This window comes from Girardinichthys multiradiatus, chromosome 13 (assembly GCF_021462225.1).
Source record: "Girardinichthys multiradiatus isolate DD_20200921_A chromosome 13, DD_fGirMul_XY1, whole genome shotgun sequence".
NCBI lineage: Eukaryota > Metazoa > Chordata > Actinopteri > Cyprinodontiformes > Goodeidae > Girardinichthys > Girardinichthys multiradiatus.
In genome coordinates this window covers 29,079,115-29,100,213 of record NC_061806.1, presented here as the reverse complement: position 1 = coordinate 29,100,213, position 21,099 = coordinate 29,079,115, and the positions used below count along the sequence as shown (strand labels likewise).

The 21,099-nt window shown below is 40.6% G+C and overlaps 2 protein-coding genes across 2 annotated transcripts in view; both read left to right on the top strand.

The window, feature by feature from the left end:
* Positions 1-6,991, top strand: part of LOC124878960 (POU domain, class 2, transcription factor 2) — a 124,989-nt gene extending 117,998 nt beyond the window's left edge. Inside the window, exon 16 of the mRNA XM_047383190.1 lies at positions 6,460-6,991. Coding sequence (XP_047239146.1) covers positions 6,460-6,476 — 17 coding nt within the window. The 3' untranslated portion in view covers positions 6,477-6,991. The remainder of the gene's footprint in view (positions 1-6,459) is intronic.
* Positions 6,992-15,767: 8,776 nt separating this feature from the next.
* Positions 15,768-21,099, top strand: part of erf (Ets2 repressor factor) — a 41,511-nt gene continuing 36,179 nt past the window's right edge. Inside the window, exon 1 of the mRNA XM_047383194.1 lies at positions 15,768-15,900. Coding sequence (XP_047239150.1) covers positions 15,879-15,900 — 22 coding nt within the window. The 5' untranslated portion in view covers positions 15,768-15,878. The remainder of the gene's footprint in view (positions 15,901-21,099) is intronic.

The window sequence follows — 21,099 nt, the reverse complement described above, 5'->3', positions numbered from 1 at the left end:
TGGACCAATGTCCTCTGGGGAAAGGAGACCAAAGTAGAGACATTTGGCCCTAATGGGCAGTACCATATATGGAGAAAATGAAACACAGGATATCAGAACAAACACATCGTACCAATTTTTAAGCCTGATGGAGCAGGGGTGATGATAAGGGCTTGTTTTAACAGCCATGGGACCTGGGCACCTTGCAGTCACTGGGTATAAGTCAGAATAACTTTATTGTTGTCCCCGAAGGGACGTTTTCCTTGCAGCCAGGTGAAAAAACATAAAAAACACAGACACAATCACTCCACAACCCAAGCAAGACCAGTAACTTCTCACTGTACCAAAGTGTTTTAGAGTTATATGTGAGTCCATCTGTCCGATATTTGAAGCTTGGCCTAATCTGGGTCATCAGTAGGACAATGTTCCCAAACACAGCAGCAGATTTGTAAGAGAAAGGGCGAAAGAACCAGGGTGTTGCAATGGCCCAGTCAAAGTCCAGACCAGTGGACCAGAATCCACATGATGAGGCAGACTGACTGAGAGGTGGTTCTACAGGCAATTTAATCACAGGGTGTACTTAATTTTGTCCTACAACTCAGTATTTAAAAGTTTTATTCTTGTGGGGACGAAGGGCTCAAAAATGGAAATGTGTTACTTTAATCTCTTCCAGAAGTCTGTATTATTAGCCTGACGGAGCAGCAGGTAGAGGCATGTGTCGACATGCAGCAGGGCCTCACAGGCTTGTAAAGCACAAGGCAGCAGACTATACACGTCAGGCTAAACATATACAACACATTCAAACCATAAAGGCAGGGAGGAAAAGAGAAACTGCTGGAGCTCAGAGCTGTTTAACTGTCTGCAACGAGAAGAAGAGGAAACAGTGACGAAGACCAGAACTAGGGGAGGAAAAAGGAGAAGATGATGAAGGAACAAAAGTGAAGGAGTTCTGGGGCTGAAAGAAGAGAAATAGAGATAAATGCAGCACTGAAACGGAGCAAAGGTGCCCAGAACTGAACCTGACACTTTGGATCAAAACCACAGACATTAAAATCAACACCAGAGCAAATCAAACACCTCATTAGTGTTTTCATTGGCCTGCTGCAGCGTTAAAGATCTCAACTTAAGACACTTTCCACTCTGCTTTCAACAGACTGCAGACTCAACTAAACGTATGGACCGAACGAATATCAAGTCCTCAATCATCACCGCATAAACTTCAATTAATAGAACAATTTAAAGATCAGCTGAGGAGGAGGGAATTTGATAATTTTAATATCTGTGGACTATACATAAAGTTATATGTCAATTTACTCAGTGTATGTATCTATATGCATATACTATATATATGCATATATATATATATATATATATATATATATATATATATACAGAGCAGTGGTGATTATTTTTACTAGTCTTTTTTCTTGTACTTTGTTCAATAGTCCTTCCTGTTTAGTCTTGTCCATCTCCTGTTTTTTTGTACAGAGACCCCCCTGCTGGCCTTACAAACCAAAGTTAGACTAATAAAGTTTAGAATAATATAGAAAAATAAAATTGATCGGTCGATTTCCAGACTTTCTGAAGTTTAGACTTTGGCTGCTTTTTCCCTCATCTTCAGTCCAATCCCTGCACCCGACCATGAGGGCAAGTAGACAATTTGAGAGAAGAAGTCGTCTTAGGTCTTAAAGCTATCTCCAGCAGATGAACAACATCAGAAACATTGAAATCAATCAAAGATGGGACATAGAACCTGAGAGATGCACCATCCTTCACCTGATCATCTGCTGTATGCCAAGATTATTGGGACTAAAATCCTGTTTTTCAGTCTGGTGTCTTTAGGAGTTTTCATGATTCAGCAAAATAAACTGAAACAAACTAGATTAACTTTACCACCGATACCTGCTAAGTTTGTGCCAACACAACATTGATTTATGTCTTGGTTAATTAAAAATGTTCAAATGTCCGACTGGAAAAATGTGAAAAATCTACGAAAGTCCAAAGAATACTCTGATGGATCTTCAGAAGACCTCAAGAACTGTTCTTTTTTTTTTTTTAAACTACACGAAAGTCTGTCTCCTGAAATCCTGATTTACAGAAAGCTGAAGCTAACAGGTCTGATATGTTCTCTCTGGAGCTTAGGAAGCTGTTCCAGGAAATGTAACTGTAGAGATCCAGTCCTAGAATACACAGCTGCTCAGTGTGGGTCAGTATTGACACATGACGGAGCGGTCTGGGTATTTGTGGATGTGTTATGAGAGGAAGTGGAGCAGCGTGCCAATAGGAAGAGGGAGCTCCTCCAGAGATAGTCCGAGGAGCCCATTAACACATGAGCTCAGGGTAGACCGACACCGCTCCACGCATGCCAGACTCGGACTGCTGGCTGCTCCTCATCATCATCCTCCCACTGCATCCTACCAAATCAACCGCCTCTTCTCTGTCTGTGCTCTCAGGTTTCCTTTAATCATCTTCCTCTTCTCTCTCTTCATCACAGAATTGGCTCAGAACTGGAAATAGGTCAACGTTCATCGTCATATTCCCATTCCTTATCTATGGTTCCCCTCCAGGAGCTGAAGATGGCCTCTCTGTTCTTTATATCTGTGGATCAGTAACTAAACTGCTGATCAAAGATAATAAAATGTTCCAGGATGAGAAGATAAAGGATCCAACTCTCAGAATTGCTTTTTCTTGCCATGTTGCTGAAAAATAAAGACAGTGACCATAACAGTGAGTCAGTGAGGTTTTACCTGAGAGATCATGTCAGGCAGCTTCTTACAACCCTGCAAAGGCTGAACAGAAGAAGTCTTCTTCAGGGACACAAAACTAAAACCTTCCTCAGCGCACTGCCTATCTAATCAATCATCCGACCTGACTGTAACAACAGACAGCCATCTTAAATCTAAAAGTTACTTCAATCATTTTTACAAAATGAGCCATTTATCAGGAAAGTCTTCCTATAAAAAATAACTGACCCATAATGTGTCAAAACTGGGTGGACTGTCAATGGCTGCTCTAAATTGTGCTGCACACATTTTCTCAGGTATTTGCAGATCTGAGCATCATACGCTCTCAGATCTCTGTTAGTCATGTATTACAAGTGAAAAAATATGAAAATCCTGTAATTATGATAATTTAATTCCAAAATCTCTGTGTGAAGAAATACAGGATCCGCCCTGATTTTAGCAAGGTGTACCTAATAAAATGGCCAGTGACTGTATTTTTATATGCATGCTAAACTAAAACGATAAATCTTTATTTATTTTTTTGGCCGTTATTTCTTCTGTAATTATCTTGAGGCGCTTTAGTGAGGTTTGATTTCTAGGAATTATTAACAAAAAGAAAATACAAAACAGTCAGAAGCTTTTTAAACTTTTTTGTTGGCTCAATAAAATACACAATCTACAAAGAAATGAATTAAAAGTAGGTGGAAATTACCAGAACAAAGTACACTATATTGCCAAAAGATTGGGAACGACAGCAACTCAGCCATGAAGTGGTTGGCCACATAAACTGATGGAGCGGGCGCAGCAGATGCTGAAGCTCATAGTGCCACGAGGTCGCCGACCTTCTGCAGAGTCAATGGCTATAGACCTCCAAACTTCATGTGGCCTTCAGATTAGCTCAAGAACACCACAAAGAAAGCTTCATGAAATGGGTTTCCATGGCTGAGCAGCTGCATCCAAGCCATACATCACCAAGTGCAATGCAAAGCGTCGGATGCAGTGGTGTAAATTATGCTGCCCTGGATTCTAGAGCATTGGAGGCGCCTTCTCTGGAGTGAAGAATCACTCTTCTCTATCTGGCAATCTGATGGAGGAGTCTGGGTTTGGCGGTTGCTAGGTGAACAGTACTTGTGTGACTATATTGTGCCAAGTGTAAAGATTTTGGTGGAGGAGGGATAATGCTGTGGGGTTGTTTTTCAGGAGCTGGGCTTTGGCCCCTTCGTTCCAGTGAAAAGAAATCTGAATGCTTCAGCAAACCAAGAGATTTTGGACAATCCAAGCTCCCAACTTTGTGGGAACAGTTTGGAGATGGTCCCTTCCTCTTCCAACGTGACGGCACCAGTGCATAAAGCAAGATCTATGAAGACATGGATGAGACAGTTTGGTGTGGAGGAGCTTGACTGGCCTGCACAGAGTCCTGACCTCAACCCAATAAAACACCTTAGGGATGAATTAGAGCAGAGACTGAGAGCCAGACCTTCTTGTCCAACATCAGTCTATGACCTCACAAATGTTTCTGGAAGAACGGTCAAAGATTCTCATGAAGACGTTCCTAAACCTGGTGGACAGCCTTCCCAGAAGAGTTAAAGCTGTTATAGCTGCAAAGTTGGACCAACACCTGTAATCTGGCTGTAATACAGACCGCTACATCAGATCCTTTCTGCCCACAGCCATCAGCACCTTCAACGGCTCTTTGAAGAAACCTCCATAATATGAGCTACAACAGCATTTAGTTTCCCTTTGGGATTAATAAATTATTCTTGAATGGAATTTAATTTAATTTAATTTAATTGAACCCTATGGATTAGGAATGGGATGTCTTAAATTTGTATGCAAGTCAAGGCAGATGAGCGATGAGCAAATACTGTTGGCAAATTAATGTACCTTTACTGTGAAAATATACTTTGTATGAAATTATTTAAGTATTTTCATCATATTTTATTTTTTTGTTTTCCTTTTGTCAGCTAATCTGATTATTATGAAACTAATATGTATTGATAATTGTTGCTCATTTTTCAGACTCCTGCTGATTTGTCTGTATTTAGAGAAAGGGAATGTCAGGCGTAGTTTTTCCTGAAAAGTCCCCATTGACCTCCCGGGACCTAATAAATCCCTGATGGAAAAATACTTTTTCTTTCTACTATTTGTTTGTTTTACTTATATCTGTCTCTCTCCTCTGCCGTTTCCTCATCATCTTTCCTCTTTTCTGTTTTTCTTTCTTCATGCAGTAGCGTGTTAATCCCATTATACATGTGTGAATACCAGCTGGAGGGGTGAAGGAGAGAGATAGTGACATAAAACAGAGGGAGGGAGAGACGGGAGGCAGCGGGGGAGACAGGAACAGAGAGGGTTTGTGTCCCGAGCGTGACTGCCTGCATACAACTGTCGGCCTGAAGTGTATTTTATCTCTGAATAATGTAACGTATTATAATGAAGTGGGAATTTTCCAGAATATCGTCATATGGACCAACAACGCAGTTAATAGTATGTAATTCATTTAATACACACATGATTGCAAATTATTTAGTCTGTTTCATTTGTGTTTACTGAAATCACAATATCATAAACAGACAAACATACTGGTTGTACAACATTGCAGCAAAGCTAGCTACTATAGGAAGTAAGAAAAGAAGCAATGGAAATAAATTGTTGTCTTAGGATAACATCTGCTAGCTCTGTACAAACTGAATAAAAACATTAGATTTCTCTTGATTTATGATGCGTGTCCATCACTCAAAGGCAATCTTCCAGTCAAAACACAGAGAAAAGCAGATAGAGATGCAAAGTAGAAAACAAAGGAACGATGGTGCCTTGGTTCAATTAATACAGTCAATACCAGGGTGTCCAGACGTTTTGCCTCGAGGGCCAAGAATGTAAGTTTAAAGGCAAGTAAACATGTTGCAACTTTCTTGTCAATTTGCATTGCTAATACTAGTTAGCCCGGCCACTGAGCTCAACAGCTAGTTAAACCCACATGTTTCCCTCTTTGCAGCTGGAACACAATTCATTTGGATTAAGTCCCAGATTTGATTTTTAACCTCAAAGCAGCAAAACTGTGGTGGTGGTTTTTAGTGCACATGTGGATAATAAAGGTCGGTTTTATTGCGTCATAAAGAGCCTGTGATTAATGTTTGACCAACTACTGCCATGACCAGAATTCCTAATTGATAGCAATGCTAAAAAAGGACATAAACTACAGGAACACAGCTGAAAGTGAATCTCCACTTCAAGCTAGCATTATCACTGTAGCACAGATAGCTGCGACAGGAAGTTAGAAAGGTAGCAGCTGTGAGACTGCTTGTCATGTGTTTTTTTTTATGGCAACTATTCCAGCAGCTAATTATTGCAGCAAGTGTGCCCTGTACATTTTAGTGTATTATTTTCCTTTCACTTTTTGTTGGTCTGTCATGTAAAATCCCAATAAAACTCACTGACAAAATGTGGAAAGGTTCAAGTGGTATGAAAACATGTCGCGATCCAGGTCTGGTTGCTGGGATGTTGGGCAGGCAATAAGGACGCGTGTTAAACAGCGCCGACAGGCCCAATGTGGCTCCTGAAGACTTTAAGCGCCAAGAAAATAAACAAGCCTTTTAATCACAAAGGACCCATTCAGTCCCTGCTTCACTCTTCCTTTCTTTCTCCCCCTCTCCACTTACACTCACTAAGTAGAAGTTGTCAAGCTGTTTTTATTCTTCTTTAAAATCCTGTCTTGTGTCTGTCCTCCATCCATTTGCAACATTTTCTTGCTTATCTCCAGATGCAAGACAGCTTTGAGTAAAAGACAGGAGCAGCAGCGACAGACAGACATCATCTGACCAGCCAGAGGGCAGACAGAGAGAAACAGAGACAAGGGCCTCCTTATTCCACAAACATGCTGTCAGGCTGCAGCGCAGAGCAACACGACATGGAAAATGTCCTCATCACTCCATCTTTTAAAGAAAAACATGAACCCAGACACGTGCAAACTCTACCCTCCGGCCTCTCACCAACATAATAGCCTTCTCATTTGGCTCTTGGAGTTGGAGCTTGTGTTTTCTTATGCATGCAGATGGGCCAGTGTGAAAAGGCCTCTCCCATTAAAGCTGTGTTGTCAGGCAGTGCGTGCCGCTCTCTCTGGGTGTGGCTCGGCTTCCATTTGACCCCCTCGGGCCGATTTTCCATTTTCAAAACAAGCCAGATTTCCTCACGCAAAAATCACTCGCTTTTAATAAAAATAAATACAGGAATAATCCTGGTTCAGTCAGGAACAATTCCTCCTGGGTTTTATTTTGTGTTCCCACCAACATATTCCTTACACATTATTTACCCAAAGCCTTACATAGCGCTAAAATTCACAATTGTAAAAAACATGAATTCATTTTAGCATTCAATGTCTTGATAACTAGTTATCCCAAAAATTTGTCAAATCTTTTAGTTTCTATTATAACAACAAAGACCATTGAGAATAAATATGACTTGGACTAAACCCAGGCAAACTAAAAACATCTTCAACCCCATTTGCAGAAGTCCTGATTTGTTAAATCCTGATTTTCTTTATTATTTACCAATCATTGCTGATTGATTGCCCTGTTTACTGATTACTCTCATTACCACCTCAGTAATAAACCCAGGGTGACTCTGCTGATCAATTAGGCACGATTCCCCAAGCAGTTCACACCTATGTAACCATCACATATCCTGCTGAGCTTTTGTTGCTGCTGCTTTCTCATGCAGCTCGTGTCTTCGTCCCCCGACTGCAGGCCTAGGCCACCACAGAGGCTCACTGCTGGAAGAGAAAGTAAAATCTTGCAGAAACATGATGCCTTTTCTCTTCATCTGTGTTTTTCTTGGTTTGAATCCACAACAAAGCATTGGAAACTTTGGTTTTCATGATACAGCACTGTAAAACAAGCTTACAGATGAGAGGTATTAACACAGACTTGAATGCATATTTTCATAGGCTCAAAACGCTTCATTTAAATGACATTTCTCCACATTCCGTATGACTTTTAAAAATTTGTATAACATTTGTTCATTTTTCACCTTAATTTCCTACACAGAAGATCAAAGATTAGAATTATTAAACATATAATTAGAGGATTCACCTTTTAGGTGGGATAATCTGTTGACAGGAGAACTATTAGTCACACACTCTACAAATTTGACCTTTGGGCGAGAGTGGCAAGAAGAGAGACATAAAAAGTCTGTTTAAAGTGTATAGGGGACGCAGCAAGCATGTGGAAAATGGTGCTCTACTCAGATGAGAGCACAAATTGATTTTTTGGGTCTACATGTCTAAGATTAAAATTGAAGAAAAACCTAACACTGAAGCATGGTGGTGGAAGCTTCGTGATGTGTGGTTTTCTTTAGCAGAGCTCAAGAAGCCGGTCAAAGTAGATGGGACAATGGATGAAGCTAAATCCAGGAAAATCCTGGAAGAAAACCTGTTGGAGGCTACAAAAAAACCTGAGACTTGGGTGGAGGTTCACTTTCCAGCAGGAAAACAACCCAAAACATACAGCCAGAACGACAACTGGAATGGTTTAGATCGAAGCCTTTTCATGTGTCAGAATTGCCTAATCAAAGTACAGCAATAATTAGAAGTGAGAAATTGTAAAAAAAAATATAAAGGTTTGTTCTAGGTACTGACCCAGGGGGCTGAATAAAAAGGCATTGTTGTTAAAAACAATATAACCTTTTCCTTCCATCCACTCTTTTGTTAAGTTTGTGGTTTTAACATGACAAAGAGTGAAACTGTCCAAGAGGCATGTAGATATTTCCTCAAGATCAGGAAGCTGAAGCCGGGCTCATGAGACTCACCACTAATTAAAATGTAAATACCAAGTTCAAAACTCTTAAGTTGGTTTTGATTCTAATCTGCCTGAATTAGGACAAAAACAACAAATCACACTGATCTTCAGCAGTAATTACATAGAATAAAACAAGCTTACTGTCACTTTTCTTCTCACCCATCAGCTACTGAGTGCGGCTCATTGCTTCACAACAAATTTAGACATTAATGGATGCCAGTTGATTAATAAATTGGTGAATTCTCACCCTGCATCGGGGCTCTTTCGAGTTGTTTTCAGTGATGGTGTACCAAGCTGGTTGTCCAGCTGTGGAAAACCCAAATGGGTCTGAGCCATTTTTCACAGAACTATTCAGAATTGGCTCTAGTATCAGCCCTGGTTTAGAAATGGGGCCTCGTTGGTTTAAACTGCCCTGATTATTTTCTTCATGGGTCATAATAGTGTTTCTTGCATCAATATTTCCCCAGAACAAAACAATAAGACAAGTTTTGTTAAAACGTAAAATTAATTACCTGAGCTATGATGACCCTTTGAAGCTGAAGTAGCGGGCAGATCATTTTAAAGCTTACAGAAAGAAAGCCGATCTTAATTAGGAGACTGTTATGTTCAGTTATTAAATATATTTTTGTTCTATAAAATGTCTGGAATAAGGAAGCTTTTGACACAGATAAGCACCAAATTATATCAACATTTGCAGCCTACACTGATCAATTTTGTCTAAAGTCCCAGAACGTTTTTTTACCTCAAATATTTTTTTTTTATGTTTTTAAATCACAATTCACATAAATTAGACATTGAATGTGACAATTTGTGTAATAAAGCTCCTTTCAGCCTTCCTAGGGTTTTACAAAGTGCTTATTTTGTGAAATTAAGACAACTGATTTGCAGTGAAGGCGCGGTGGGGTGGGAGGCTTGCTTTTTGATTCATGCAGTTTCCTGATGTTGTGTGGCATCTCCCCACCCACACAGCCACACATATTTGCTTTCACTCAGGACCAAAACCTGATCAAAGAAAAGGAGAATTGTGTTAAATTTGCATTATATTATAATTTACGGTATTTCCAGTAAGCCAGGTAGGTTCTTATAAACAAATCTGGTTTTAAAACACAACCTCCAGACTTTTACTCCGTTTTTTTTAAACCATGGAAAATAAACTGTTTAAACTTTAAACGTTTAATTGAAACTCCTTTCGTTGGTTTTTAAAGATGCCTCTTACTCTGAGGTTGTCGTGGTGAAAGAAAACAGACACAACAGAGACGTTCATGCTCCTCTTCTTCGAGGTGTTCTTCTTAGCACATCCTCAGGTAGAGCAAACGTTCAGTATCCAGAGCTGCTGCAGTGGGAAAAGCCCGGGTGCGAAATCTCTCTAAACCAAATAACATCCTTGGCAGAACCAGCTGCCATCAGGGTTTGTGATAACTGACCATGAGTCTTTCACATCAACATGTTTAAGGAATCTCGCCCCATTCTCCTTTGCAGATGTGTTTTAATTTACCCACATTGGAGGGTTTTTAATCACTTTAAAGGTCATCCCACCGCATCTCTATATGATTGAAGTTCAGACATTGACCAGGCCTCTTCAAAACCTCCTTTCTTCACCCATTCAGAGAGGGGACTTGTGAGTCTCCTCTGCTTGAGCTTAAGGTCGCAAACTGATGGTTTGACATTCTCCTGCAGGATTTTAGCTCATGGTTCCATCAATTACAGGAAGTCACTGAGATCCTGAAGCAACAAAGCAGCCCCAGACCATCACGCTACCACCACCATGTTTGACTTATAATGTTCTCTTTCTAAAATGCTGTTAGTTTTACACCAGATTTAACAGAAGGTACACCTTCCAAAACGTTCCACGTTTATCTCGCCAGTCCAAAGAATAGCCCAAAGTCTTGGGGATCACCAGGATGTTTTTGGTAAATGTGAGACAGATCTTTTTGTTTCCTTTTGGTCAGCAGTGGTTCTAGACTTCGAACTCAACTAATGAGGCCGTTTTATCCCAGTCTCTTTGTCTTATTGTTGAATCCCAAACCCCAGCCTGCAGAGCTTTAGTTGTTCTTCTGAACCTCCTCCACGAGTCTTCAGTGTGCTCTTGGAGTAATTGTGGTAGGCTGGCCACTCCTGAGAAGGCTCTCAGCTTTTCCATGTTCTCTCCATCTGTGAATAAAGGCTCACTTTGGTTCTCTGGAGGCCCAACGCTTTAGAAACGGCTTTGTTACCCTTTCTAGACTGATAGATGTCCGTGAAATTGCTTCACCTGTGATCTTGAATGTCTTTAGATGGGGACATAATGTGTTCATAATTAAGATAGTCTAGCCTGCTTCATGTTGCCAGACAGGTTCTATTTAAGTGTTTTTTTTAATTCTACAGGGTTTGCAGTCATCAGGCCTGGGTGTGACTGGTAAAGTTGAACCATTAATAATAGTGAATAAATTGATGACTATATTGTTTTCCCATATGGGCCAGGTTGGTTTTCCCTTCACAAATGAACTCATCATTTGAGAACTACTTTTTGTATTTACTCAGGTAATCCTTGTTCAATATAAAACTCTGTTTCAAGACCTGAAAAAATTTTACTGTGACAAAAAACAGAAGAAATCTGAAACAGGGCAAATAATTTTTAATGGCACTGCAGCACAGATCCACTGGAGTGTTTACTGTGAGTCCAGGTGTCTCTTCGTATTCTTTTCTTTCTGGCTGGACGTTACATTTGATTTTTACACAGAAAGTGTCATCTTTATAGATGTCTAAGAACCTTCATCACAATTCTAGAAAGAACAACTCTGTTCCTGCAAACGGCACACAATGGAAAAAATCCAGCTGTGGAAATAACTTCTGGAAGACTCCAGGTCTAAAGCGTAATTCATGAAGGACTGATCATCGACCCCGGTTCACCAGGTTCTGCCAGGTCCTCCCAGGTCCCTCTGCTGGTAATGTGGAAATAAGATTTGATAAAACCTCTGAACAAAAGGTGGCACCAAAGATACAACAGACTAAGGAGACTGTAGACTGTAAGTAGGAGCATGAGCTGAAGAAGGAACAATATGAATGCTTTTTTAAAGACATTTTGTGAGGAGATTTTCCACATTTTTCACTTCATCAAAACTTGCATCAAATATCTTTGGAAAAATCACCAATTTTAAGTTTTAGTTGAAACTTAACAGCAACCTAATAATTTAAAAGCAGCAAAGAACGTTAGATTTAATATAAGGTAATAATAATAATAATCAGTATGTTTGCTGTTACTGAGTTAAAGCAGTGTTATAGAGGTGGGTTGTTTTAAAGGGGTAGAAGCACACATCATCCTCACCGTGAAGAAGGTGGGAAATTAAAGAGCACTTGAGGTAGAGGAGAAGCAAGAAGCGTCCATACTCAGTAGAGAAATAGGTTGGAAAGGAGCCTTTTTTAATCGTATTATAGGAATTTTGTCATCCTGACCTCAATGGGACAGGCAGTCCTTGTGAGGACCAGAACCTTTATCAAGATGAAATCCCGGTTAGGGTTGCAGCTCAGATGTGAGTCAGAGCGACGTTTTGTGATGGTTGTGACTGAAGAGGATGGGGTGACTAATCAGCAGGAAATAAGGTAAAAGAAAGGAGCCACTGCTAATCTAACTCTTACTGCTGCCACTTCATCTCCTTCCTGGGCCCAACCCGCTCTCCTGCTCCCACCTTGAGTAATCACTGCTCTTTTCTTCAAACACCTCTCCCTCTAGGAGCTGGTGTAAGGGCCTTCATTACCCAGGAAAAGGGGCGTGTGGGGGTAAGTTTGAGGTCATAATGCTAATGAGAGCCTGATCAACTGCAGGCGCTGTTCACTTATAATTACAATCTATGTAAATGTCTCAGTCATTCCTGCAGGACAGGACACTTGTTGATTGGACCCTTCCGTCCCTCGCCGAAGGGCTGCGGCTCCTTGGCCGCCTCCATGTCGCGCTTTACGGGTAAACGCGGCGCCTCTCGTCACCCGCGGCTGTGATCGGTCTCCATGGCAACGGCACGACGCGCCAAACGGGAGAAAGAGATGAAAGCGAAGCGGCAAGCAGCGCAGTCAGCGACGGGCCTGCCTCAAAGATCGTCTATTAGTATGATGGGGGGAATAGTTGTTGAGGAACTCATTTAAGTCGGATTACCTGTTACTTGTTAAATTTACAGCAAGGAAATACGGGTTAAGTATCAAACACATAAATATTTTCATTCTGTCCGCAATTTACTCAGCAAAGAGAATGAAATTATTATTTTTTCTTCATATCAAACTAAAATCGTTTGAGCATGTTCATAGATCAAAGTAAGCGGGAGAGGTTGGACCAAGTCATTGTTTTCCCACTAAAGCCCTTAACTTGTAATTTTATGTTTTAAACGCTAAATATTTAAATACAGACTAATAGTTTATTGAGAACTAATTTGCCTTGATTGCTTCGTGTATGTGGATCACTCAGATTGTTGTTGGCATCTGGTGTGTATTTTATGTCATTAGAAACATTAGAAATGTACAAATGTTTTTGCCCAATACTGCTGTCTCTAAAATGACTTTTCTGCCTCCATCTTTTAACTAGCAATAAATGCAATTTACTTAACTAACATTAATTATATTTTAAGAACTTATGTAAGCCAAGAATGTCTGTCCCCATTGGATATAGTTATTTTTTTATTCAATATAAGGAGAAATTGTTGAAAAATAAATCTGGTGCTGTCGACCTCTATCGTCGCTAACCCTGGTTTTTCTTTCTTTGTGTAACTATTAATCCCAAAGAAAGTTAGAGGTTTCTGCTGTTCTGTCGGGTATTTTGCATAATCCAATTAATTTACTCCTAACCGCCTCATAATTTGTGTAGAAAATGAACTTGGAGATAATTGTTTTCACCGCTCCACTGTTACTGTCCTTATGGCTTCTCTGTTGTAACCTGAATGCATGTTGCGTTAGATCTGTGGCTTCAAAATGCCCTATCTGAAATCAATATTTGTTTATTCCAGAAATATATAAGCAACACTTGTTTAAAATGACCTACTTTCTGTTTGGTATAAGATATCATTCATTACAAGTCAAACGGCTCAAGTTCAGGTTAAGTCACAAGTCATTGTGACCCAACCTGGTCCAAGTCGAATCAGAAAGTATTCATTAGGTGTGGAACTACTCCAAAATGTACAGTTTTCATTTTAGAGCTGACTGTTTTGGTCTAATAGTGTCTAATATTTGATATATGTAGCTGAATTCATAGGAAGCGCTATAAAAACACAAACACACAGGCGATGAACCCCTCTCCTTCTTTTCATAAAATACAGAGAACATCACCTGGAAGTCTTAGTTCTGATCTCCATCATCAATAACAATGTTTTGGTTGAATCCATAATAATGCTTTTGTAATTGATAACATGAAGTTTGTTTGATCAGTTGTAAGGCACACCTCAATCAAACACACAAAATAAATCAGTCAAGAGATCAGGAAGAGAATTCTGGACCTCTAGAACTCTTGTTGTTCTCTGGGTCCAATTTCCAGATGACTGAAGGGGCCACATTCATTTGTTCAAAGGCCAAACAGTGAGGAAGAAGTGATTACTCCAGATTAAAGTTTGTAAATGCACTCAGGGACAAATCCCTTATTTTTTCTAGACGTGTTCTGTGGTCCAATGAAACTGGAATTTAAGTGTTTGCCCATAATGACGAATATTATATTTCAAGGAAAAAGGAGGAAGCGTAAAAACACCATCCCAACTGTACATAACATTGGTGGCAGCAACATATTTTGGGTGTGTTTTGCTTAGGGAGAGACTGGTGCACTTCAAAAAATAGATGATGTGGAAATTTTAAAGCAACATCTCAATACATTAACAAAGTAGTTCAAACTTGGACAAAAATATCTTCCAAATGGACCATGACCTTCAGCATACTGCCAAATTAAAGGGGCTTAAAGACAACCCAGTCAATGTTCTGGAGAGGCCACTACAAAGACCTGATCTCAGTCCCATAGAAAATTTGCAGGCAGAGCTAAAAAGGTGTGTGTGAGTAAGGTGGCTTACACACCTGGCCCAGTTAAACCAGCTGAGTCTGGAGGAATGGGCCAAAATGTCAGCAAATTGCTGTGAGAAGCTTGTGGAAGGAGACCCAAAGTGACTGACCTGAGTCATACAGTTTAATAGGCAATTCTACCAAATATTGATGAAATGTGTGTAAAGTTTTGAATTTAAAGAAAATTAAAATATATTTCTTAAAAGATTGTTTTCATTAAGCAAAAGGAAATAATTTTAGCAATGCTAACTGACCCAGAACAGGAAAGGTTTAGTGAGACAATGAGAAAAAAAGGTTACAGTGTGTGTAAATATCTGGTTTCAGCTGAGCTGGAGGAATCTGGAGGAGATGAAGCTTCAAAGACGCCTTCTAAAGCTGTTACCTGCATTTCCTGTTCTCGGGTAAGCAGTAGAAGAATAAATGAAAGCATTTTACTTTTTAAATCAAGATTTTTGTAAACCTCAAACTATCTTAGGCATTTTTGTTCTTTTTGTGATTGCTCTCTTAGTCTTATGGAAGCTCTGTAATGTTTCAGGTATATTTATATGGTTTAATGGTGTTTGTGACGTGGCCCACTTTATCTTTATAACTATTTAACATTATGAAAAGCATTTTTCTGAGAATTATCGGGAAAAGATTTTTTTTCTCTGACTTGCAGATATTTACTGTACAGTTGATGGTCCAACGTTTCAATCTGTCGACCTATCATAGACGATCTTTGAAAAGTGGGCGTTCGATTCCTCGCTCCCCACCTCCCTGTGTGGGTCAGCGTGGGCGGCCCCGTGTGGCAGGAGGAGAGCGAAACACGACACCCCGGCCGTCTAAGGAGGAGGAGGCGAGTTGGGGGCTGGAGAGCGCACGCAGTGACTGAGTGGAAAAAGGAGAAAAAGAGGGGGCACAGAGAAAGAAGTGAGCTGGCTTCGCTACTTTTGTTCCTCCCCGAAGCGCCACTGTTATCAGGAGGAAGATGCTGCTGCTGCCCCGGGGGACTCCAACATGCGACACCGCAGCTTCAGCGATACGAGTGAAAATTTGAACTCGCCGCATTCCGTTGCTCCCGAAGCGGCCAACGGCAGCACGGACTGACTCCTCCAAACTTTCGCCATTCAGACTGACTTCCCTGGAGAGGACTGGATTTTTCCCCAGTGCTCCAGAGGTTGTAGGGCAACTTTACTGAAAACCAAACACGTTTCAGCGCAAACGCAGGTGGTTTAAACTCCATTCGGAGTTTTTGACCGGGTTTTTTTTAATTTATCTGCTCTTTCTGGTCAGAACACCACCGGGGGAGGTAGTACAGAGCCGCTGCTAACTCGGCTAAAAGCTACCGTTTGAAGTTACCAGTCGACGGGAAAAGTCACGGAGGGAGCCGCCGAAGACTTCGAGAAAGATGAAAACCCCGGCAGACACGGGTGAGTGGACATTTACACGCTTTTTAAACCAACTTTTACAGATCCGGGGTTTGTTCTGATGAAAACAGCAGCAGTTAGCCTGTTAGCAGCAGCGGTGGCAGCGGACTGTCCGCTCCAGGGAAAGTGTGCCTGAATGATGGCGCTGCAGAGGATCCATCCGTCTCTGTTGTTACTGTTTGAGCCGCTTTAACCCACAACTTTCAGCCCAGACCAACAGTAAACCAGCAGGGCTTCGGCATCAAAACCAAGCCACCATGTTTAGATATTTACAGTAACCGAGGAGCTGATTTCCTGGAGTCATGGTTTCCTCCGGCGGCTCTGTATTTACCCCACGGATTCCTGAAATCGGGTTCAAAGTAGTTGGTTCGTTAGTTATCCAGACCATGGTTGCATACTAACAGTCTGGGGGATTTGGTTCCACCCACGCGTGGTGTGGAAATAAGGTGAAAAGTCCACCAAACAGAATTTACTTTGTTTTTGCAGAAAACGTTTTACAGTGAGTTTTACAGTTGTCTTCTGTACTTTTCTGGTTAAATTTGAATCAGACCAAGCTGAGAGGCATCCCGTATAATCTTTGATGCATAAATGGGGATAATCTTCCTCTTCCTTCACTTTATGTTTGATTCCAAACTGGACTTAAAGACTCTTTGTTACGTTTTCCTTTTTTGTATGTTATAATAATTAGGATGAACAAGCTGGATCAGTGCATCTCTAATGAAAACCCATGCGATGCTCAGTGTTGCTCGTTCTTATCCCATTTCCTAACATCTTACCCCTGTTTTGTACCTATGTTCTTAATCAATGCTTATTAGTTTGGTTTTCTTTCCATTTATTTTTGGTTCTGATTCTCATTTGGAGCACTTGATTCTTATGACGTATTAGAGATTATAACCCCTAAACCAAAGAAAATATCTATGTGTACTTATTGTGGACTATGAGCAGCATTTAGAAAAATGACCTAAAATTGTCCGTTGTTAAAGTGGACACAAAATGTCCTCCAGTATATTTCAGGACATCAGAGTACTTGACAGTGAAATTTTGCCTATTGCAAGTTGAAACCATCATTTTATTCCTACTAATCCGAGCTGGTTCACGTTAAATCCTGCAGAACTGGGCTTACAGAAAACCTTTCTGTTATCCCATGCAGAAACTAGAGGGAAGCCTGGAATGTGTGATAGTTACAATAAGGGTGAGATCTGGGGAAAATTAAGCTGCATGCTCCACTTTTCCACAAATCTGTGAAAAGCTTGAAATGAATCTCCCTTCCAGAACACCTTTCACCTGAAATTCAAGCAGACTTTAACTGGAAAACCTCGGCTCTTACAGTTTAACATTCCTCTCATATTTCTGTAACACCACTGCTTTTGCCGAAATGATTATAATTTTCTCCTATTGTGTATTTAGGTGCTCTTAAATTCAGTTTAGTCAGGAGCGCTTTGTGGTGATCTTGGGCAGGCAGAGATCCAGGGGCCCATAATAGAGGTTTAAAGAGGGGAATGCCTCGCCGCAACACAACGTCCTAATTAGAAATGTGGCTTCTCCTTCTCTTTGCAGCTTAAGATGGCTTTTTATGTCACAAATAGTTAAAGACAACCTGAAAAGACGTGAAATTTTACATGAAGGATGTCTTTCTGGAGTTCCTTGGGAGTGAAAACTTTATTGAAACAAACACGTTGAGGTTTCCGAATCAGGCCTCCTTGTTTTGCTGATTCCATCAGCGGCTGCTTTATTTTTAGAGAACGACTCAGCCCAGCATGTCATTGTTGCCTATTTCTGATTTCTGGACATTGTATTCCCTCTTAATGACTTCCAGAATCTCAGTATCACCGAGGCTGTGCCACACTTCCGTTTGGTTTTAAAAGTAGACCGTCTAGTTTAACCCACATGCCACTCCGTGCAGCTGCCTTTGTGTACTTTTGAGCCGTGTTCTGGTTTGGTTTTGCTTGTAAAAGGCTTATAGGAGTTTGTGTGACAGCTTCGTTTTTTTAGTGTAAGCTAACCAAGGTTTTTTTAATGGGCTCTTGTTTTCCAGCATTTATAGTCTCCTCCATGCCAACTTCCTTTAGTTTCTCTGGATCTAAGTAAAGCTGGGTGGCTCATAGCACCAGTACATGCTTTTATTCTGAAGTTTTAATGTGAGGAGACCCATGGCAGTGTTAAAAGTTTGAAAACCCTGTCCTGTATCCTTACGCAGATAAAAATATCTCCAAAAAACAGAACAAATATGGGTCAGCCTGCACTGTCTTCCTATCAGGAAGTCAGAAGTCTGGCCCCACCAGCACCAGCTCCAATTTTCCACTGGTGTTCTTCCTTATATCAACAACGGTCCACATATGAGACGTCACAGCTGTGGACGGCCGGGACTGGCGAGCCTGCTCTGCCTGTGGCGCGTTGCATGTGTGGACTGAAAGGAGCCATACATTAGCAGTGAGTTGGTGTGGCTGCTGCTTATGACGGAGAGTCTAATTGCATGTCAGAGTTCGTATGTACCGTCGTGCACGCTAAGGTGCTCAGACACGGGTGCGTTCGTACGTCTGTCACAATGTGGCTTCACCTGGCATTGATGTGGTCACAATAAAGTGAGTGTTTTCACTGTCACGCTTCAGGAAGACCGTTTGGTTGCGGGGGATGACTCAACTCGTAATTACAAGAAGAAGAAAGGGACATCTTTATGCAGATTAAGCTAGCTGTAATAACACTGGTTTACAGCAGAGCTAATGACCCACACACTCTGTCTCCCTGTTAAAACACCAGTAAACATGGACCAGTAGGTCTGTTAGACCTAACCAGTAATTCAGATGTGTTTGTAAAATGTGTCTGAATTAAGAAATGTGTACACACAGTACCTCACATAAGTATTCACACCCGTTAGCCTTTTCATATTCTGTTAGTTTAAAACCTCAAAGTATTTTATTTTAAGTTTATGGGACCGACTAAGACAACGCAGTGCATAGTTATGAAGTCGGAGCAAAACACCGCGTTGTTTTTAAAACATTTGTAAATATAAAGCTGAAAAGTGAATCATGCTGAAGTATTCAACCCCTGAAGGGATACTTTGTAGAGCCAGCTTTCACTGCAGTTATAGCTGCAGGTCTTCTGGGGTATGTCTCTACCTGCTGAGCACATCCAGGCTCTGAAATGTTTGTAGACTTTCTTTACTAAACAGCCCAAGCTCAGTCAGATTGGATAGAAAGGGTCTGTTAACATCCATTTTAAAGTCTTGCCACAGATTATCAACTGCACTTTGACTAGGCCATTCTAACATACGGGTATGCTTTGAGCTAAACCTAGCCCGCCCTAGTCCGGTCCAGAGAGCTGCTATTCTGCAACTTCTAGATGCATCCCATCTCCAACACACCTGAATAAAATGATTGACTCGTTGCCAGACCTCTGCAGAGCTGAAGGACTGAATGCTGATAAGGATTCAGACATTTGTTTCAGCTGTTTTGGAGACAATTTAGCTGCATAAAATGGAGATATAAAAGTATAGTTTTTATTATTTGATTGGAAAATGTGGAGTACTTCTTTGACTCATGTTTGTTTGGATCAGTCGGGCGAGGTGATATCACACCATAAAACTGGTCGTTTTTCTTTCCAAACAGCTGCAGAATTGTCACAAAACTGAAAAATGTCATATCTGTTCTTCCCCACGCACAAACTCAGAACGCCAGTCACAGATTGTACTTTCCTCAGGTTTTCCTCTCATTATGTGGTTACTGTGAGCGATTAGTTTGACAAAAGTTGACCCGATCACATTCCTGATTGCTACCGAGCCAAGTCTGGGCAAGCAGAACCTGGAAAAAAACACAGCAGAGTAACGTCAGCACCTCTCTGATGTGCTGTCAAGCAGCCGCAGCCTGGGTCAGTGCAGGCTGACCCAGACTCCAGACAACAGGTTGCACAGGGTAGGAGGATGCTTCAATTATTTAAGATCAGATTTCTTAAAGGTTGCTGCTGCAGGACTACAAGCTAGAGAATGCAACTATTTGAATGTTTCCACAAAGAACATTCACCCAAAATATCTTTTTCAACAGCTCCAAAACAAACAGTTTCTCTCTTCATAAGATATGAGATGAGAATTTTGGACCATTTCAAATAAATGAAACAATGACGTGAAGCAAATTTAAAGAATTTATAGAAAAAAGTAAAAAATAAAGTGTTAAGCCAACAAATGGGTTAATGGTTGCACAAAAATGTTATCAGGTATAGAAAATGCAGCAGTAAAACAAATGGCCAGGGGTGGGTCTTTATCTGGTTCATCCTGAGATGGCCTGCTGATCAGATTTCTCAAGATTGGATTTCTCTCATCCAGAGTTTAGGATCCTACTGGCCTCGGAGCCCCAGAGTTGGTTCACAAACACCAGTTAAAACAAAAGCTGGAATAATTTTACTCCACCAGCAAACGGTTAAAGGAAACAAGTATTTTTTGTTTTGTCCTGTAAGTATTTTCAAGTAGCCAAAATGTTCTCGTAAGCGATTGAAGGAATGTAGCAGCATTGGTATCCCAATATTTAGGCTCCTCCCTTGTTGTTTTATAGCTTCAAAGAAAGCTGAGAAAAGAAAAAGTAAAGAAAGAAAAATTGTGAATTGCTGAAAATTTCTCACCCTCTGGTTTTTATTGGGGTTTACAGTATTTTAATCTTGGGTATTTGTGCAGCTTCAATCAGCTTACAAAACAGAACCAAACTACAAGCTGCAGTAGTTGAACTTTCAGAACTTTTATCCAGATGAACTATCTGTTTCCATTTACCTTCATCTGATAACCTTCACTCTTCAGCACCCACTGCTTCATCATCTTCATCTCGGGAAAAGCACAGAATCCATGGTTGAAACAATCCCTTAAAGGAAATATTTCTTTTCTTTACCCCTTATTATAAAGACATGATTAGAAACCCAAATTATACACATTAGAACATTACTGTTTAACTGCAGAAGTTATGTTGTCATTAAATGTTCTTAACATAATTTATATAAAGTTGGATTAAAAAAAAAGAAAATTAGAGCACTTCTTGTTATTAGAAACCTTAATTAATGACTGTCGGCACAGAGTGTTTTCCTGGCATTTAAACTAACCAATTTATTTCAGGTTCTGAGCGCTGGTCCATAAGAGCCTAGAGTTGTACATTTTTTGCCACCGTCTCTAAAACAAAGATTTCCACAATCTTAATCAAATGGCTTCAGTCTGGAGCCATGAGAACT